Consider the following 18213-nt stretch of genomic DNA (forward strand, 5'->3'; position numbering starts at 1 on the left):
AGGCCTTGAAGCCTTTGCCCAGAGTCTGACACGTAAAAAAAAAAAAAAGAAAAAAAAAAAGGACAATTTGCACCCTGGACGATTCCCCATCATTCTGTAAATATACTTATTATTAATTAATCAATACTTTTATAAATGTCTGTCTATCTATTGCCAGACACTTTAATCCCATGTATGGGGTGGCCACAAACAAATCGCCTCCATGTTACCCTGTACCCCTCCATTTCACTGCCCTGCTCCCAGTTCACACCCCCTTCTCTCATATTCCTCTCCACTCCATCCCTCCATCTCATCCTTGGCCATATTATTACTTATTATTAATTTATCAGGAATAACTACAGTATATTTCAGGGGGATCCATCAAAGTCTGTGTTCATTAGCATGGGCTTTGGATATTATTTATTAGTTGCACCTTTAATCAATAATTAACTTGTTTCTTCCTTGCTGTAGTCGCCTTTGAATTATATTCTAGCGTCACCCATAGCTGTCTTCATTAACCCCTAAAGCGCGGGTCGTTGTGTTTGTGACGCTCGCCAAAAAGGACATAACGGCGGATCGCCGCGTTTGCGATTCAAGTTAATTTTGAATAAACGCGGGCAAGGATGTTCCAGCTGGTATTGTCTATCAGTACCATCACCCTTTAGCTACAATTAGCATACTTTACCTTTGTACTACTGACCTCCGTTGTTGCCAAGTATCGCATTCCCCCACCCCCCCACCATGGCCCGGCCAGCCTGTCTGTGATACATGGCAGCACTCTGACTGCTCAGAACTGTAAATCTGCACTCTCCTCTCACATGCAGTTTATGCTAATAGGAAACACTTGTTTCCCCAGTTGTCACACCAGCTTTTTTTCGCATGGTTTGCCCCTGTTTAGCGTCAGTTTACCGCAGGCTTTCAAAGTGACATTATGGCAAGTTCTAGCTCTTCCGAGTCAGTGCGAGCGGCTGACAGGAATGAGAATAAAGTGACGGGCGTAAGGCAGAATAAAAAACGCGCCGCGGTGATCTTTTGGGAAGTAATATGATTGAAAATAATGTAGTATATGTGTTTTTAGCTGTGAAAATGGAAATGTTTGTTGAGTGACGGGAAGACCGCCGCCGCGCTGCATGTCGGCCGTACGCTTCGTTGATTTTAGCCTTATTTTCAGTGCTTATTGTACAAGTACGGATTCCAAACAACCTGTACGTTGTAGTATAAAGTTTACTGTGACAGAATGAGGCTGTGGTAGAGGGGAAACCGGGTTGTTGGAGGTGTGAAAGTGAAGATTTTGTTACCCAGCTTTGCAAGTCTCCACAAGTCCTCGGGTAGTCCATGAAGGCTCAACACCTGTCTCTGGAGAAAGCTGAATGTAAGTACTATCTGCCATACCAAGTATAATGTTCTAGAGTTAATCTCTGATTTTTGGCTAATATTTTCCTACAGGTACTGAGACCGCAATACAACCCCGCCACCTGGGGGGGGTCGGCTGTCCATTGGCTGCGCTTTAGGGGTTAATGATGGCGAATTGTCTTGTTATTGTTGTGACAGCGAATTGTCCCGAAACCAATTGGTGTCGGAATGTTGCCTTGTGTTACGTATTTGTAGGTTGAAGTTTTGCTGTGCAGCGTTGTACTGTATTTGTAAGTTATAACATTAATTAAACTTTCTAACCACTTAAAGTGCCACGTACAGTAATCCCTCCACTATCTGACGTAATAGAGCCAAAGGCATGTCCGGAAAGTGGTCCTGTCCGGATAGTGGGCACCAGCCTCCTGGACTTGTACTTATGGACCCTAACTCGAAAAAACACCTATACAACTCCCTCTGGAGATGCATAGCACCTATTTAAGATCCAAATCACACCAGTAAGGGACATAAAAGACTGAAATACTGTAAATGCAAAAGAACCATAAAATGAGGTTTTTGAGGTAGGTTTATACAATATTAAACATTCTGGGTACTTACAAGTCCCTGGCTCCTGGACTGGTAGTTATGGACCCTAACATAGCCTAACTCAGAAAAACACCTCCCTACTGCATGTGCATAGGACCGAAGACACTACATATTCACACCAATAAGGGACATAAAAGAGTGAAATGAGGTGTTAGAGGTACGTACAGTATGGAATATACAGTACAATACCGTACAGTATGGAACATTCTGCGTACTTACAGCAAGTCCCTGGCCATCTCGATGAATAACTGCCTTCTCTCAGACTCTGACAGTAAGAAGGATTTCCTGAAGCACTTGCAGTACACTGTTCATGAAGTCTTGCACTTAACTTAGTCATTCGCACTCAGAAGTCCATTCTCTTTACACTGCGCACTCTTGTCTTACTTATGCACCATTATAACTTAATAGGTGTTGCACTCTGCACTTTAAGTCTTTCCACTCATAAAACCATTTTCTAAACAAAACACACTCAAGTTAATTTACGTTAAATTTACTATCCAAAAATTATATGTCTTTTCACTCAGATTTCTAATTTCTTAACAATACTGTATGCACTGTTTTTCTTTCACTGCACAACACTAAATTCCCGTGTGGTCTAGTGGAGAAGTTTAATTACTGTCAGAGTCTGAGAGTAGCACAGGGAGGTGACCTAGGGGTGCGTCGCTGGGTCATGGTGATGGCGCACCCACTGCAGACGACTTTGAAGACAGACGCAAACTCACGTCAAGCGGTGACTCCACCATGGCTGATGTGCTGGGCTGTGGCTCGGAGCATGAGGGCCTGTCTTGGGGAGGCAATGGAGTGGAGCCAGGGCTGGGCACAGCGGGGGTCACAGGCCTGAAAAAGCTGTCAATCATTGATTGATGCAAGGAACGACGATTCTGACGATTAATGATGCACTGCCTGAAAGCACGCACTTCCTCCACAAGTCCGAAGGGCCCCATCTCCCTGTCGCAGTCCGGGTGTTCCAGGTAGTCCAGAACGAACTCTAGGTGTTCCCGGAGTGAGCTCAACTTGGGGGTGGCTGGAATAGTGTCATGCTGAGAGGAGTCCACATCATCATCACCATCTTCATAGGAATCTTCAAGCTGGGTACTGACACTTGCAACTGAAGATGCGATCTCGATATCAGACAGGGTCTGATACCCAGGATTGCCCTCGTCGTCATCCAACCACTCACACACTTCGTCCACATCAACATCGTCCCTATGTGCACGTAGACGTGCATGGAAGTCATCCACGTCGTAACCTAGGAAATCATGCTTCACATCCGTTCCGAGAAGAATACGAGACCAACCATTTTTTAGAGTCTTGACAGGGACTTCCTTCCATGCACTGGCCCAGTTGTAAATGGCAGACTTGATGTTGTAGCGGCGAAGGTTTTCCAAAGTCCACTGGCCTCACATGTCCCGTCCCTCCCTGCAGTCGTCCTCGTGAACAACCATCACCTCGTCCAGGAACTTCCGTCGTTATAGCTGCTTCATTGCTGCGATCACTCCTTGGTCCATTGGTTGGATGAGAGCAGTAGTATTAGGTGGCAGAAACATGCACCTAATGCGGCCATTCTCAGCCACCAAGTCCTTGTCGCACGGGTGGGCAGGTGCATTGTCGAGGAGAAGGAGGGCGTTTACCTGGTCGCGTGGGATTCCCAGTTTCTCTGTCTGGTAAAGTATGACCTCCTTGACAAAATGGCGGTGGAACCAGTCTTTGAAGATGTGGCCTGTGAACCATGCCTTCAAGGAATGGTACCAGACAACAGGAAGGACATCCATCACCCCACAAAGACACCAAGGCTGCTTTGCACGGCCAACGATAATGGGGTTAAGCCGGTGCATGCCGTTAGCATTAGCACAACACAAAGCAGATATCCTTTGCTTGGAGAGCTTGTGGCCAGGTACACACTTCTCCGTCTCCTCGGCTAGAGTGTTCGTAGGCAAAGAGCGATAGAATAAACCAGTTTCGTCAGCGTTGTAGACTTGATCGAGAGTGAGGCCCTCCCTGTCGATCAAGCCCTTCACCTTATGCCGAAACTACTCTACTCCATCCTCGTTAACATCCAAAGCTTCGCCATGAGACTTACGGTTAGTAAGGCCATGTTGTAACTTGAACGCGAAGAGCCAACCCTCGGATGCCTTGAAGTCTAGGGCGTCGTGAAGCCTGGCGAACTTCTCAGCAGCAGCCTTCAGCTCTGTACCACGTACCATCACACCAGCAGCACGTTGCTGTTAATACCAAATCAACATGGAGCGGTCGACTTCAGCAAACTTGGGAGTAAACATAATCTTCCTCTCCACGTTGCGTTTGCTTTTCGACGAGAAGTCAGCCATGTACTGCATGAGTTTGTCTCGTGATCTCTTGGTATCAAACAAAGTAGATCGGGCCAGGTTGAACTCATAAAGGATGCGTGACGAAGACCATCCCGCATCTACTTTCTCCAATATCTCCCTCTTCTTCTCCAGAGTCAAAACCACTCTCTTCCTCTTCTCAGGTGGCAGGGCCATCATCATACACATGAAGGAGAGGCACGAGAGCAACAGGAGAACCTGCAGCAGGTAAGGCACCACCACAAAAGCGAGCACGTGGGCAGCCATGACGACGAGCGTTCACTCACGACAAGAGACAGGCGGAAAGTGGGGAGGATGCAGCGGCGCTCTAGCGGATGTCAGAGGAATGACGCACCAGAACAAAGCTGTCCTGTGCCACGCTCGCCAAGTTCAAATTACGGGCGGGAAAAAGTCAGATTTCTTTCGAATTTTTTGCGATTTTCGGACCATTTTGGGAATATTGGATCCCGGGATGATTATGTCCGGTAAGTGGGGATGTCCGGAAAGTGGGCGTCTGGATAGTACAGGGATTACTGTATTGATTACCACTGGCAGATAACAGCAAAACTCCACATTTAGGGGATCTAGGGACAAAATGCGGTTTCACGCCAAACGCGCCACATTTGGAACAAAACCCACACGTTCGGGGCGAGCTTGCTGTATTATTATATAAATTATATCATTTGATTAATGTAGTGAAGTTGTAACACAGTACAGTACTGCAATAATAGTCAAAACAGTTTAAAAACCGTTTGTGTGATCCTGACTAATTTCTGATAAATCGGAAAAAGTCCGAGTTAGCAGGGGGAAGTCCGGATGTCACTTTTATCGGAATTTCGCATTTTTTGGAATGGTTTTGAACCCCAATTAGGTCATTATAGTGAGGTCTTACTGTATTTCCATCCCTGGTACCGCCGCCCCATCTTGACCATGAGCACTTTGTAGGGGATAGTCTTGCTGCTTCGAGAAGAAAGGCGTGAGTTCTTTTCCCTGTTGTTTATTGCAGTCAGGGTGTTTTAATTTTTCTTTCACTAGAGGTAGGATTTACCCCTATTTTGAATGTTTTAGAGATTAATTTACACTGCAAATGATCCCTGACCCCTATGTAGGGTTGGTTAGATACAAAATAAAATCCTCGAAATTGACTGAAATACGTACCGTATTTTTCTTTTTTCGTATTTTTACTGGGGGTAGGATTTAGCCTACCCATATTTCAAATGATTTTGTGGCTGATTTCTGCCAAAAGACTTTTTTTTTTCTTTTTTTCTTAACCTAACCTAACATAATCAAACTTAACCCCTAACCTATGATGCATTTGTGAAGGAATTGTCATAGAACCCCCCCCCCCAATTTGCTGAAGTTTGTGTTGTAAACCTGGATCCTTTAGCACCTGAGCCAGATATGATAGACATCAGTATATTTTCATCAATAAGACAGCTCCTTAACACTACTAAATTAGTTGAAAAATTTTTAAATATGAAAGTGGGGTTTGAGGAGTTTGATCCCATGGAATATTGGGTGAAAAATCTTTAAAGAAAATGTTATGGAGAGATTTTTGACCTTTTATGCCATGGCACTTGCAGCAATAATGACCTGATAAGAGATTTAGGATTATTTTCAGATGAAAAGGGTCTAATCACATGCTGTGGCAGAATAGTAAAGGCTGATTTGCCTTTCCAAACTAGACATACTATACTGTTACCCTATCTATCAATCTCTTGCTAGACGCCTTAATCCCATGAGGGGTGGCCACAAACAAATTGCCTCCATGTCACCCTGTCCCCTGCCATTTCACAGCCCTGCTCCCAGCTCACACCACCCTCTCTCATATACGGTACCTCTCCACTCCATCCCTCCATCTCATCCTTGGCCTCCCCCTCCCTCTCCCTACCTCCACCTCACTCACACTCTCCTTGTCAGTCTCTCACTCTCCATCCTCTCCACATGGCCAAACCACCTTATTGTGTTTCTCCTAACGCTTCCTATCACATCCACATCCACACCACAATGCTCCTTCACTTCCTCATTTGCCAGTCTGTCTTTCCATGTAACTCCATATGCTCCTCTCAAACAACTCATTTCCACTTCACTCACTCCTGACTTGTGTCCCTCCAACAAGATCTGAGCTTCACTTCCATACGTTAGGGTTGGTATCACATGCAGTAACTTTTTCATTTCAATGCTCACTTCCCTGTTTCTTGTCACTGCTTTCAAAGAACCAGCAAGCTTTCTTCCTTGTTGTACCTTTACAAGCACTTCACCCTCTAAACTCCCATCTATACTCATCACACTACCCAAGTACTTAAACATACTCACATTTTCCATTTTCTCCTCATCCAGCTTCACTGTACATTCGGTGACTTCGTTTCTCTCGAAGACTGTAACTTTACTTTTCCCTACATTCACCTTTAGATTCTGTTTCTTACACGCTTTCCCAAGCTCATTCATCAAACCTTGCAGCTCCCCTTCGTCTTCACTTAATATCATCTGCAGACAACAGTACAAGGAGTTTCCACACACTGCTGTCTCTCATTAGGAATGCTCCAACATCCACTGTCCTACCTTGTATCTCTTTTATAACCCCATCTATATGCAGATTAACAACCATGGAGACATGACATATGCCTGTTTCAATCCAACCTTCAAATAGAAAAATTCACTCATTTCGCTGTCCACACATACTGCAGCCTTAGCACCCTCATACATAGCTACTCTTCACAGCATTCAACAACTTCCCATTTACTCCATATATTCTTACTACTTTCCACAACTCTTGTCTATCCACTGTCCTATACTTTCTCCAAATCCATGAATGCTCCATACAACTTCAATCCTTTCTCAAGAAACTTTTCCCCCAAAGACCTAAGAATGAATATCTATTGGAGCTGTACAACCTCTTCCTTATCCTAAAACCTACCTGTTCTTCAACTGATTCCTCTGTTATTTCCCGAACTCTGTCAGTAAATATCCTACCATATAGCTACTTTTCCTCTTACACCTAGAAACCAAATGCCCCTGTGATTACCACATACTTGTTCCTTTTTTTCCCTTGTACAAGAGAATGCTTATACCTGACTTCCAGTCCTCCGTGACTTTACGTTTCTCCCAGGCCAATCTGCACATCTTCCACATCCATTCTACTACTATCTCTCCCCTGTGCTTCAGTGTTTCGCCACACACTCCATCAGTTCCTGGGGCTTTGCCCATTTTGACTTGCTTCATTGCTTCCACAACTTCCATCCTACTGATATTTTCCTCTCTTCTCACATTCTTTCATCTCCCAGCCACTAATACTCGCATTACTTTCATTCGTAATTCTCAACCATTCCATAAAGTGTTCTCTTGTATCTGCTCACTTTTTCTCCCTTCTCCTCAATGAATCTACCATTTTTACCTTTCACTCCCCGACTAACTTCTCTAACACCCTGTCTAACTAATTTACCTCTTTCCAGAACATTTTCGTACATTCCCTGCACTTTACACTCAAGTTCCTTCCAATTTCCTCATCCGCTCCTTTCTTTCTTTTACTAATCTTTTCACCTCTCTCTTCCTCACTATATATAACCCTCCCTTCTGTCTCTCAACTTCCTCCACACCGCAGCTTCTCGTTCACTCACTAGCTGTATGCTTTCTTCTTTTGTGTCACAACCTGTCTTACCTCTTCATTCTACCATGCTGTTCCTTGCATCCCCTTTCGTCTTCTCTTCACCCCATACTCCACCTCACATGCTGTGCAGGTTTCTTCTGTGAATATCTTGCATACACCTTCCACTTCCCTCATCTGCTCCAATTCATATTTACCCAGTCGCTTCCCCACATCTCTCTTATATTCTGCCTTTTTTCAATCCTCTTTTAACCTTTCCACCCTCCTTGTATGAACTACTTCCTCCTGTCCTTCCCTTCTTCTGTTCTATTTCATGCGGGATGAACCTTGACTCTCACCACCACCAAGTGGTGGTCAGAAAGTCCACTTCCCCAGCCTCTATATGCTCTTGCATCTATTATACACCTTATTCAGTCATCTACACACACATAATCAATCATTGCCTTCTGTTCATTCGGTTCACCATCCACCCTTCTCATCACTCGCCATGTATACCTGTGGATCATTTTGTGTCTGAATAGGTTATTGGCTATCACCAACACCCTCCCAGCACAAATGTCCACTAGAGCACTGCCATTTTCAATCACTTCTGCAGGCACACCCCACTCACGAACTACTTCATCCACCTTCACATTCCCTACTTTTCCATTCATATCCCCAATCAAAAACACTCATTCCTTTCATACTTTTCCATGCATACTTCCACATTTGTCCAGAACTCTTCTTTCACTCTGCATGCACGATCTTGCATTGGTGCATACACAGTCACAGTCGCCCACATTTGTAGTCCAGCTTTAAATCTTATTCACTTTCACCACCAATTTATTAAAACGTATGTTTCCATTTCAACCAATTCTTCATATTCATCATGTTTTTTTGTTTTTTGTTTTTTTTTGTTTTTTTTCTCACCTACTAGACTAGAGGCACTCCTACAAAGTAATCCATCTTACAGAAAGATAGTTTTTACTTACAATCTGGCATCTCCCTGCTACCTACCTTGGTGGTATGACAACAACCTGATGTTAGCCTTGCCTCAGGAAATTCCTTGGATCACTGATATTTTATGTACAGTATGCTTTCTTTGGACTGCACTTTTTGCTTATACTTGCTTTACTATATTAAATCATCACTTAATTTAGCCTAGTACCAAGCTTGACTCAGTTAAAGATACTCTTAGGTATGTCCAGTACCAAGGCGCGGCGTTGAATGTCATTCCTCTCTCACTCTCATTAGGTGTGTGTGTGTGTGTGTGAGAGAGAGAGAGAGAGAGAGAAATGGATGGATGATACATAGTGGCATTTTAAAAGTGAGGGCACCTACCATCCACTCACTCAGTGCTGCCATGAGGTGACTTTATACTGAGTGACAAGCCATAGGGTTTCCTGAATCCAGGAAACTATCTATCTATCTATATACCTAGGCTGCTTCCCCCAAGGAAAGGGAGGTAGCCGAGACAGGATGACACTCCCCATTTACTCATCCATTCAAACACATTCATTCGCATCTTAGCCCCAAAGGGGAGAATGGACAGATCCTCACCGCACCACACCGCACAAGGGTCAACTGCGCAATGCAATCAGTGACATCCGCAGCAGGGCCTGACAACAGAGCTGGTTTACCCCTGCCACATCATAACAGACTCATCCCCTTACCCGCATCTGACCTGAAATAGCTGATCAGACCAAATGCGGGAGAATATCCCCTCAGGGCTGCGTCATCACTTATTCATTCACAGTTTCTCTCCATTTATTTCTGTCACGCACAGCCACTCTTCCATGCTCAACAGACATCCCTCTCGCATCCAGCACTCTCTTTACACTGTCCATCCATCCTATTCGTGGTCTTCCTCTCAGCCTTACACCTCTCATATCAGATCTAGTTATCTTTTTCACCAATTGCTCATTGTCCATTCTCTCTATATGCCCAAACCATCGCAACACCCTCTGCTCAACTCTACCAGCCATCTCCCGAACAACTCCAGTTCTCCTTCGCACTTCATCATTCCGCACTCGATCCATACGCGTCACTCCACACATACTCCTCAGACACCTCATCTCCATTACATTCAAACTTTTCCTCTCTGCTACACCCATATTCCATGTTTCAGCCCCATATAATGCAGTCGGTACCACAACACCCTCATACAGCCTTCTCTTTACATCCATTCTAAGCGAACAACATCTAAACACTTTTTTCATTCCTCCCAGCACCTTTCCTACTTCATTAATTCTAAACTTCACTTCTGCATCTATTCTTCCATCCACAGCAACATGTGACCCTAGATATTTAAAACATTGTACCTCCTCAAGCAACTTGCCATTCAAAACTATATTCATCCCCCTACCATCTACCAACCTCATACACTTCATCACTTTACTCTCATTCTCATTTACTTTCAATTTCCTCCTTTCACACACCCTTCCAAACTCCTCTACCAACTGTCTCAATCTCTCCTCTGAATCAGCCACCAGTGCAGTATCTTCTGCAAACAGCAACTGCTTCGGATTCCACTCTCCACCATCAACATTCACCAGACTCAGACCTCCACCTAAAACCCTTGCATTCACCTCCCTTACAACACCATCCATGTAAATATTAAACAACCAAGGCGACATCACACATCCCTGTTGCAGCCCCACTCTCACAGGAAACCAATCACTCACAGCATTTCCCACTCTTACACACGCTCTACTATTTACATAAAAACTTTTCACCCCTTCTAGTAACCTACCATCAAGTCCATACAATCTTAAAACAGTCCACAAAGCCTCCCTATCAATTCTATCATACGCTTTCTCTAAATCCATAAATGCCCAAAACACATCCTTGCCTTTCGCTAAGTACTTTTCACACACTTGTCTCACCGCAAACACCTGATCCACGCATCCCCTCCCTCTCCTAAAGCCACACTGCTCATCACCAATCACTCTCTCTGTACCCTCTCCAACTCTCATGATTAACACTCTACCATACACCTTACCTACAACACTCAACAGACTTATACCCCTAAAGCTAGTACATTCATAATTATCGCCCTTGCCTTTATACAACGGGACCACACAAGCACTTGCCCAGTCAACTGGCACCATACCTTTCACAAAGCACACATTCAACAATCTTACTAACCAGTTAACAATAGTCACTCCACCACCCTTCAGGCATTCCACAGCACACCCATCCATACCTGCAGCTTTCCCTGTTTTCATCTCCTTTACTGCCTTCTCCACTTCCTCCTTCGTGATCAAAGAATCATTCAACTCTCCCAACACATTTATTCCTTGCACCCTTCCATCCGCCACAGTCTCAGCCACCCTTTCCTCCTCTACATTTAACAATCTTTCAAAATACTCTGCCCATCTCTTCCTTACTGCATCCATCTCAATTAACATCCTTCCATCCTCTGCTTTTACTCGTTCTTCCTTCCCAGGCTCTCCCTTTTGCACCCTTTTCACCTCCTTCCAAAACATTTTCTTATTCTGTTGAAAATTCTCTGTCAGCCGCCTACCCCACCTCTCATCTGCTGCCACTTTAGCATCACGCACAGCCCTTCTCGCCCTATTCCTCTTTTCCTTATACCTCTCATATGACATCTCATCCTTCCTCTGCAGCCACACTTCATATGCACGTCTCTTCTCAGCCACAGCCATATTTACTTCCTTGCACCACCATTCACTTCCTTTTCTTACACCACCACCCACACGTCTCACACCACACACCTCTTCTGCATGCCCCACCACAGCACTCTTAAATAACTGCCATTCCTCGTCCACACTTCCATTTTCCCAATCTTTCACTGCGTTCCACTCATCTTTCAATTTCTCCTGATACTCTATCTTTTTCTCTCTTTTATCCAACTCACTCACTTTCAAAACCTCCCTGCCACACCTAACCCTCCTAGCTCTCACCCATCTCTTACCTACTCTTAACTTTCCCTCCACCAGGTAGTGGTCAGACATACCTCCACCCTCCCCTCTCAGAACTCTCACATCCAACAATCTACCTATTACATTCCTAGACACAACCACATAGTCCATCAAAGCTCTATCAACAACCCTTCCTCCCTCCTGTCTCACCCATGTATACTTATAAATGTCTTTCTTCTCAAACAGCGTATTTCCAATCACCATCTCTCGCTCAACACACATTTCTATCATTCGCTCCCCATTTTCATTTTTTCCAGGCACACCATGCATACCAACTACATCTTCAACTGCTACATTTCCCACTCTAGCATTCAGATCTCCCATCATTACCACATTCACATTCGCTCCAAAACTCTGCAGACACTCATCAACATCATTCCAGAAAGACTCCCTCTCTTCTTCATCCCTTTCACTACCAGGCCCATATGCACTCACAAACACCCACAACTCACGTTTAAATTTCGCTTTCACCCACATCAGTCTTGATGACACCTCCTTCCGTTCAGTCACACACTACTGTACTTCCGGACTCACTAACAAGGCCACACCTTCTCTTGCCCTTCCTCTATCAACACCTGACATTCTTCCATTCACACTTCCAAACATAGACTCATCCTTCTCTTTCATCTTCGTTTCACTCAAAGCTAACACATCCAACTTTCTTCTCACAAACATTCTCCCAATCTCCTCCCTTTTAGCCTCTATCGTATTGCATCCACGCACATTCATAGACCCAATCTTCAGGGTACGGGGATAACTCCATCCCCCATCCCTTTCTCTGGCCTGTCTCTTTTTAGGAACTAAAAAACAGAGGAGGGGGCCCCTAGTCCCCTCACCCTGCCCCTTTTAGTCACCTTTTACGACACGCAGGGAATACGGTGGCAGTATTCTTCCTAACACAACCAGGAAACTACAGTAATTATATTGGGTGATAACCATGTAACCAGATGGGCACCTGGTAGTTTAGTGAGTTACACTGTTCCAATCAGATGGGGTCCATAAAGGTTTCCATCTGAGGGTAGTTGGGTATTACTGCTCACTTACTGTACGATGATACCACTCGGGGGCAAGGAAGGCTGATCGCCTTTGACTTAAATGTTGGAGTATATACCGTAGCTGAAGCTCTTCTGATAGGACAAAATAAAGAAAGAAGGAAAACTTTTTCAGTGTGGTATTCATTGATACCACCATGATATTTTCCTTTTCTTACATAGGTTTGAACTATAATTTGCTTTGCTGTATGGTAGCTGTCCCAGCTTCATAGTCTTTTTCTACTTCTAAAGTCTCTTAGTTTCTCATCCCATGTTTTTTGTAGGACTCCTTTTTCTTTCATCCAGCTTCACTCTTATCTCCTACACTTCTTTACTTAAATATCTTTTTTTCTCATGTCAGTACTGTATTTGTAATTTATTGAATGAGTTGTGTCGTGGGCACTAAACTTGGGTAATGTCTACTCCTTTTTTCTCTCAGACACAATGCTGGTGCCAATACTGAAAGTGATAGTGGATATAGCAGTAGTGCAGCCTCTTCTCGGTCAGCTCCCAGCAGCAGTGGGGAAAGTGCTGCCATCAAGTTTGACCACACTCCTTCAAGTGTCATCCAAGGGCAGCGAGGTGGAGCTGTGGCTATGTCACTCAATCCATTCACCAATCTTCCCTTCACACCTCGCTATTATGAACTGTACAGGTACTGTATTAGGAGATTTTCTTGTCTTGAGAGAATTTACAATCACCCCTTTATTTGCAGGTACAGTGTTAACCTAGAGTTGTTTTCTCTTGGAGATCTGTATGTCCATCATAAAAAATCCGTTAATGTCAATCAGTGTTCCTACATGACCTTAACTAGCTACTGAAGGCCCTCTTTGACTTCAGCTAGACTACAAGTATGCATCCTAAGAGCATAACTTACTGGGTAAATGAGGCATGCTGGGGAGACAGTGACATTAAGTGTTTCAAATAGATAAGACTGTGGAAAAGCTCACTGTGGTAGACCCTAAGTTACTTAAAAAGCCTCTATAACCCCAGCTAGACAAAGATATGCTTCCCAAGGGCACAACCACCTGTAATTAGGTAAAGGAGACATGAGACAGTGACATTGAAGATGTTTCAATGAGGAATATTTAAATGAATATTCATCACTGAAATAAAAATCTGTCTGCTAGCTAACATCCCGATAAAGTTTCCCTAATTACCATCTCTTCACTGATGTGTACTAAGGGTGGCACTTGTTTCCTTGCAATAAGATCTGAAAATACAATTAATGCAGTCATCAACTTCACTTCAGCCAGTTTGGTTACTCATTGTACACACTAAATTACAGTAGAGGTCCGATTATCTGGCATCTACATGACAGGACCAATGCCAAATAATTTAATCGAAAAACCTACTCACTCAGTACCTTACATGTAGCTGTTGATGAAGATTGTCATCACTACTTAAATTATCACAAATGCGTTTGGAGAGTACTGTATACAGTATGATACTGTGCAATACTGTAATCAGTACAGTGCTATACAAGCAAACCTTGATTTATGATACTCTGGAATAGTGATGGGGGTAGAAATACCACCCTACCCTGCCTATCGTAGGCCAACCCCCAGTTTTGCAGTGGGTTTTTATTTATTTATTTTTTTTATTGATTTTGATGATATTTTAGACTTAAATTTTGTGTCTTGGTTGATTTATAAATGTTTTTAGAGTTAGATTAATGTGTTATAGTTATCGATGGAGTGTACAGTCATTTGGGCACGAATTCTTATCCATCAGATGAGGTACAAGACAGTGTGGACAACCAGGCGACTCAACAAAGAATATTTCGTGTTTGACCACTGATGTGTCATCTAGCCTATCATGGAATACATAGTAATAATTTTAGATAAATATTAATTATGAAAACCTTAGAGAGTAAATATTTCATGCATTGATAAAAAGACGAGAAGAAGGAGTAGTTGCAAGGAGAGTGGAAAGGTTACAAGAGGATGAGAAAAAGGCAGAATATAAGAGAGAAGTGGAGGAACGATTGGGCAAATATGAATTGGAGCAGATGGGAGACGTGGAAGGTGTGTGTAGGATATTTACAGAAGAAATATGTGCAGCATGTGATGTGTGTGGAAGGAAGAGAAGACGGAGGGGGGTGGAAGGAACAGCGTGGTGGACTGAAGAGGTGAGACAGGCTCTGGCACAAAAGAAGAAAGCATACAATGAATGGATGAGAAATAGGGGCGTGGAAGAACTTGAGAGGCGGAAGAGAGAGTTATATGTAGAAAGAAAGAGAGAGGTGAAAAGATTAGTAAGAGAGAGTAAGAAGAGAGTGGATGAGGAATTTGAGTGTAAAGTGGAGGGACTGTAAGAAAATGATCTGGAAAGAGGTGAAAAGAGTAAGACAGGGTGAAAGTGAAGTTAGCAGGGGAGTGAAAGATAAAAATGGTACATTACTAGTGGAGAAGGGAGAAAAGTGAGCATATGGAGAGAACACTTTAAGGAATTGTTGAACATAGAGGATGGAAGTAATGCAAGTATAAGTAGCTGGGGAATGGCTGGGAGGAGGAGGGAGGTGAGAAGAAAGGAAGAAATCAGTAGGATAGAAGCTGTGGAAGCAATGAAGAAGGTTAAATTGGGGAAAGCCCCAGAAATTGATGGGGTGTGTGGTGAAATGCTGAAGCATGGGGGAGAGATAGTAGTAGAATGGATGTGGAAGATGTGCAGATTGGCCTGCGAGGAAGGTAGAGTCCCGGAGGATTGGAAGTCAGGTATAATTATTCCCTTGTACAAAGGATAAGAGGAAAAAGAAGTGTGTGGTAATCATAGGGGCATTTGTCTTCTTAGTATAATAGGAAAAGTGTATGGTAGGATACTTATTGACAGAGTTAGAGAAGAACAGAGAAATTAGTTGAAGAAGAACAGGGAGGCTTTAGGAAGGGAAGAGGTTGTATAGATCAGATATTCATTCTTAGATCTTTAGTGGAAAAGTTTCTAGAGAAGGGAAAGAAGTTGTATGCGGCTTTCATGGATTTGGAGTAAGCATATGACAGGGTGGATAGACAAGGATTGTGGAAAGTATTAAGAATATATGGAGTAGATGAGAAGTTGTTGAATGCTGTGAAGAGTATGTACGATGGTGCGAAGGCTGCAGTGCGTGTGGATGGTGAACTAAGTGAATTTTTCTCTTTGAAAGTTGGGTTGAAACAGGGATGTGTCATGTCTCCATGGTTGTTCAATCTGTACATGGGTGGGGTAATAAAAGAGGTACAAGGTAGGGTAGTGGATGTTGGAGTGGCCCTGGTGAGAGAGGATAGTGTTTGGAAACTCCCTGTACTGATGTTTGCAGATGATATTGTGTTGTTGAGTGAAGATGAAGGGGAGCTGTAGGGCTTGGTGGATGAGTTTGGGAGAGTGTGTAAGAAACGGAATCTAAAGGTGAATGTAGGGAAGAGTAAAGTGATGGTCTTTGAGAGAGGTGAAGTCAGTGAATGTACAGCGAGGTTGGATGGTGAGGAATTGGAAAATGTGAGTACGTTAAAGTACTTGGGTAGTGTGATGTGTAAGGATGGAGGTTTGGAGGGTGAAGTGCTTGAAAGGGTACATCAGGGAAGAAAGGTTGCTGATTCTTTGAAAGCAGTGATAAGAAACAGGGAAGTGAGCATGGAAGTGAAAAAGTTACATGACAGTATTGTGATTCCAACTGTAACATATGGAAGTGAAGCTTGGACGTTGTTGGAAGGACACAAGTCAAGAGTGAGAGCAGTGGAAATGAGTTATTTAAGAGGAGCCTGTAGAGTCACATGGAGAGACAGGCTGACGAATGAGGATATAAAGGAGCGTTGTGGTGTGGATGTGGATGTGATAGGAAGCGTTTTGAGGAACACACTGAGGTGGTTGGGCCATGTGGAGAGGATGGAGGGTGAAAGACTGACGAAGAGAGTGTATGTGAGTGAGGTGGAGGGGGGAAGAGGGAGGGGGAGGCCGAGGATGAGATGGAGGGATGGGGTGGAGAGGTATATGAGAGAGGGAGGTGCGAGTTGGGAGCAGGGCAGTGAAATGGCGGGGGACAGGGCGACGTTGAAGCGATTTGTTTGTGGCCACCCCAAACGGGATTGAGGCGTCTGGCAATAGATAGATAGATAGGTAAAAACTGTGACATCAAATGAATCCTGTATGCATTTGGGCTGTTCAAAGGAAAATGTTTTTGAAAATACGAAGGAATTTCTGATTAAATATTGGAAAATATGAGAGAAGAAAATAAAAGAGTTCAGCAGCCAGAACAGTAGCTAAAACGACTTAAAGGAGGACCGTTGAAAAGGCTATCCCAATCTCATCATTGATTGGTAAATTATGTGTTTACATTCGGGTTATTCAAGGGAAAACACTTTGAAAATACAAGGGAATTTCTAAGTTAATGCTGGAAAATAAGAGAGAAGAAAATAAAGGAGCTCAGCAACCAAAGTGTAACTAAAATGATGTAAAGAGGGGCCGTTGAAAAGCCTCTCCTGATCACATTATCGATTGCATTCCCCATCAAAACATCAGCAATTCTCCATCACAATAATTTGCATCTTGGGTGATTCTGCATTATTCATACATTATTATTATTATTATTATTATTATTATCATCATCATCATCATCATCATCATTATGCATAACAGATGTTTATGTAATTGTCCTGGGACTGTCTGATGGTGGGATTGTATACAGTGCTGCTGTTTCTTCTCTACCGTGTTTGAATACGAGTCGGATATCTCATTCTCCAGTGACATTGACTGGGTACAAGCGACACGGACACTGGTTTCAGGCTTAGGTTAGCTTCTTTTACTGCTGTTAGGCCATTTAGATTGGCTTGAAACTTTTTTTGGAATCATTTGAGTGGGTTTATGACATGATTGGAGGGGAAACCCAAGGCTCAAAAACGCATCCCTATACAGTACTATTTAAATGTTCCCTGAGATACGATACCCTGCCTATAGTCTCACCAATCTAAAACCAAGGTTTGGGTGGGGTCTGGCGCTGGGTGCACCCATGCCATACTTCCTAAACGAGCGATGAGTAGATTCTGTTATATATGTAATAGGCATCACAGATAGGTACACACATACTATAGTCTCACCAATCTTAAACCCAGGTTTGGGTGGGGTCTGGCGCTGGGTGCAGCCATGCCATACTTCCTAAACGAGCGATGAGTAAATTCTGTTATATATGTAATAGGCATCACAGATAGGTACACACATACTAATACAATATAAATGTAAGTATTCTAGCATATAAAAGGAAGGTAAACGTGTAATGCATATGGCTCTTGTACATCAATAAAGAAACGTGTCATACATATTTTACAGTGGTGCTGAAAAATATGTAGTTACTTTTACCGACTTTCACGGTAGTTCTAAGTTGGGTAAGTAATGTAACAATTACGTTTATAATATAATTTGAAGGA

At 43.3% G+C, this 18213-nt stretch overlaps 1 protein-coding gene across 1 annotated transcript in view; it reads left to right on the forward strand.

Annotated features, from left to right (window-relative positions):
* The window catches only part of Dhx15 (DEAH-box helicase 15), a 169889-nt gene that overhangs the window by 10555 nt on the left and 141121 nt on the right, over positions 1-18213 (forward strand). Inside the window, exon 2 of the mRNA XM_080273384.1 lies at positions 13257-13472. Coding sequence (XP_080129510.1) covers positions 13257-13472 — 216 coding nt within the window. The remainder of the gene's footprint in view (positions 1-13256; positions 13473-18213) is intronic.

Source organism: Coenobita brevimanus, chromosome 54 (assembly GCF_032717465.1).
Source record: "Coenobita brevimanus isolate Jiangsu-jjx chromosome 54, ASM3271746v2, whole genome shotgun sequence".
In the NCBI taxonomy this organism is placed as follows: Eukaryota; Metazoa; Arthropoda; class Malacostraca; order Decapoda; family Coenobitidae; genus Coenobita; species Coenobita brevimanus.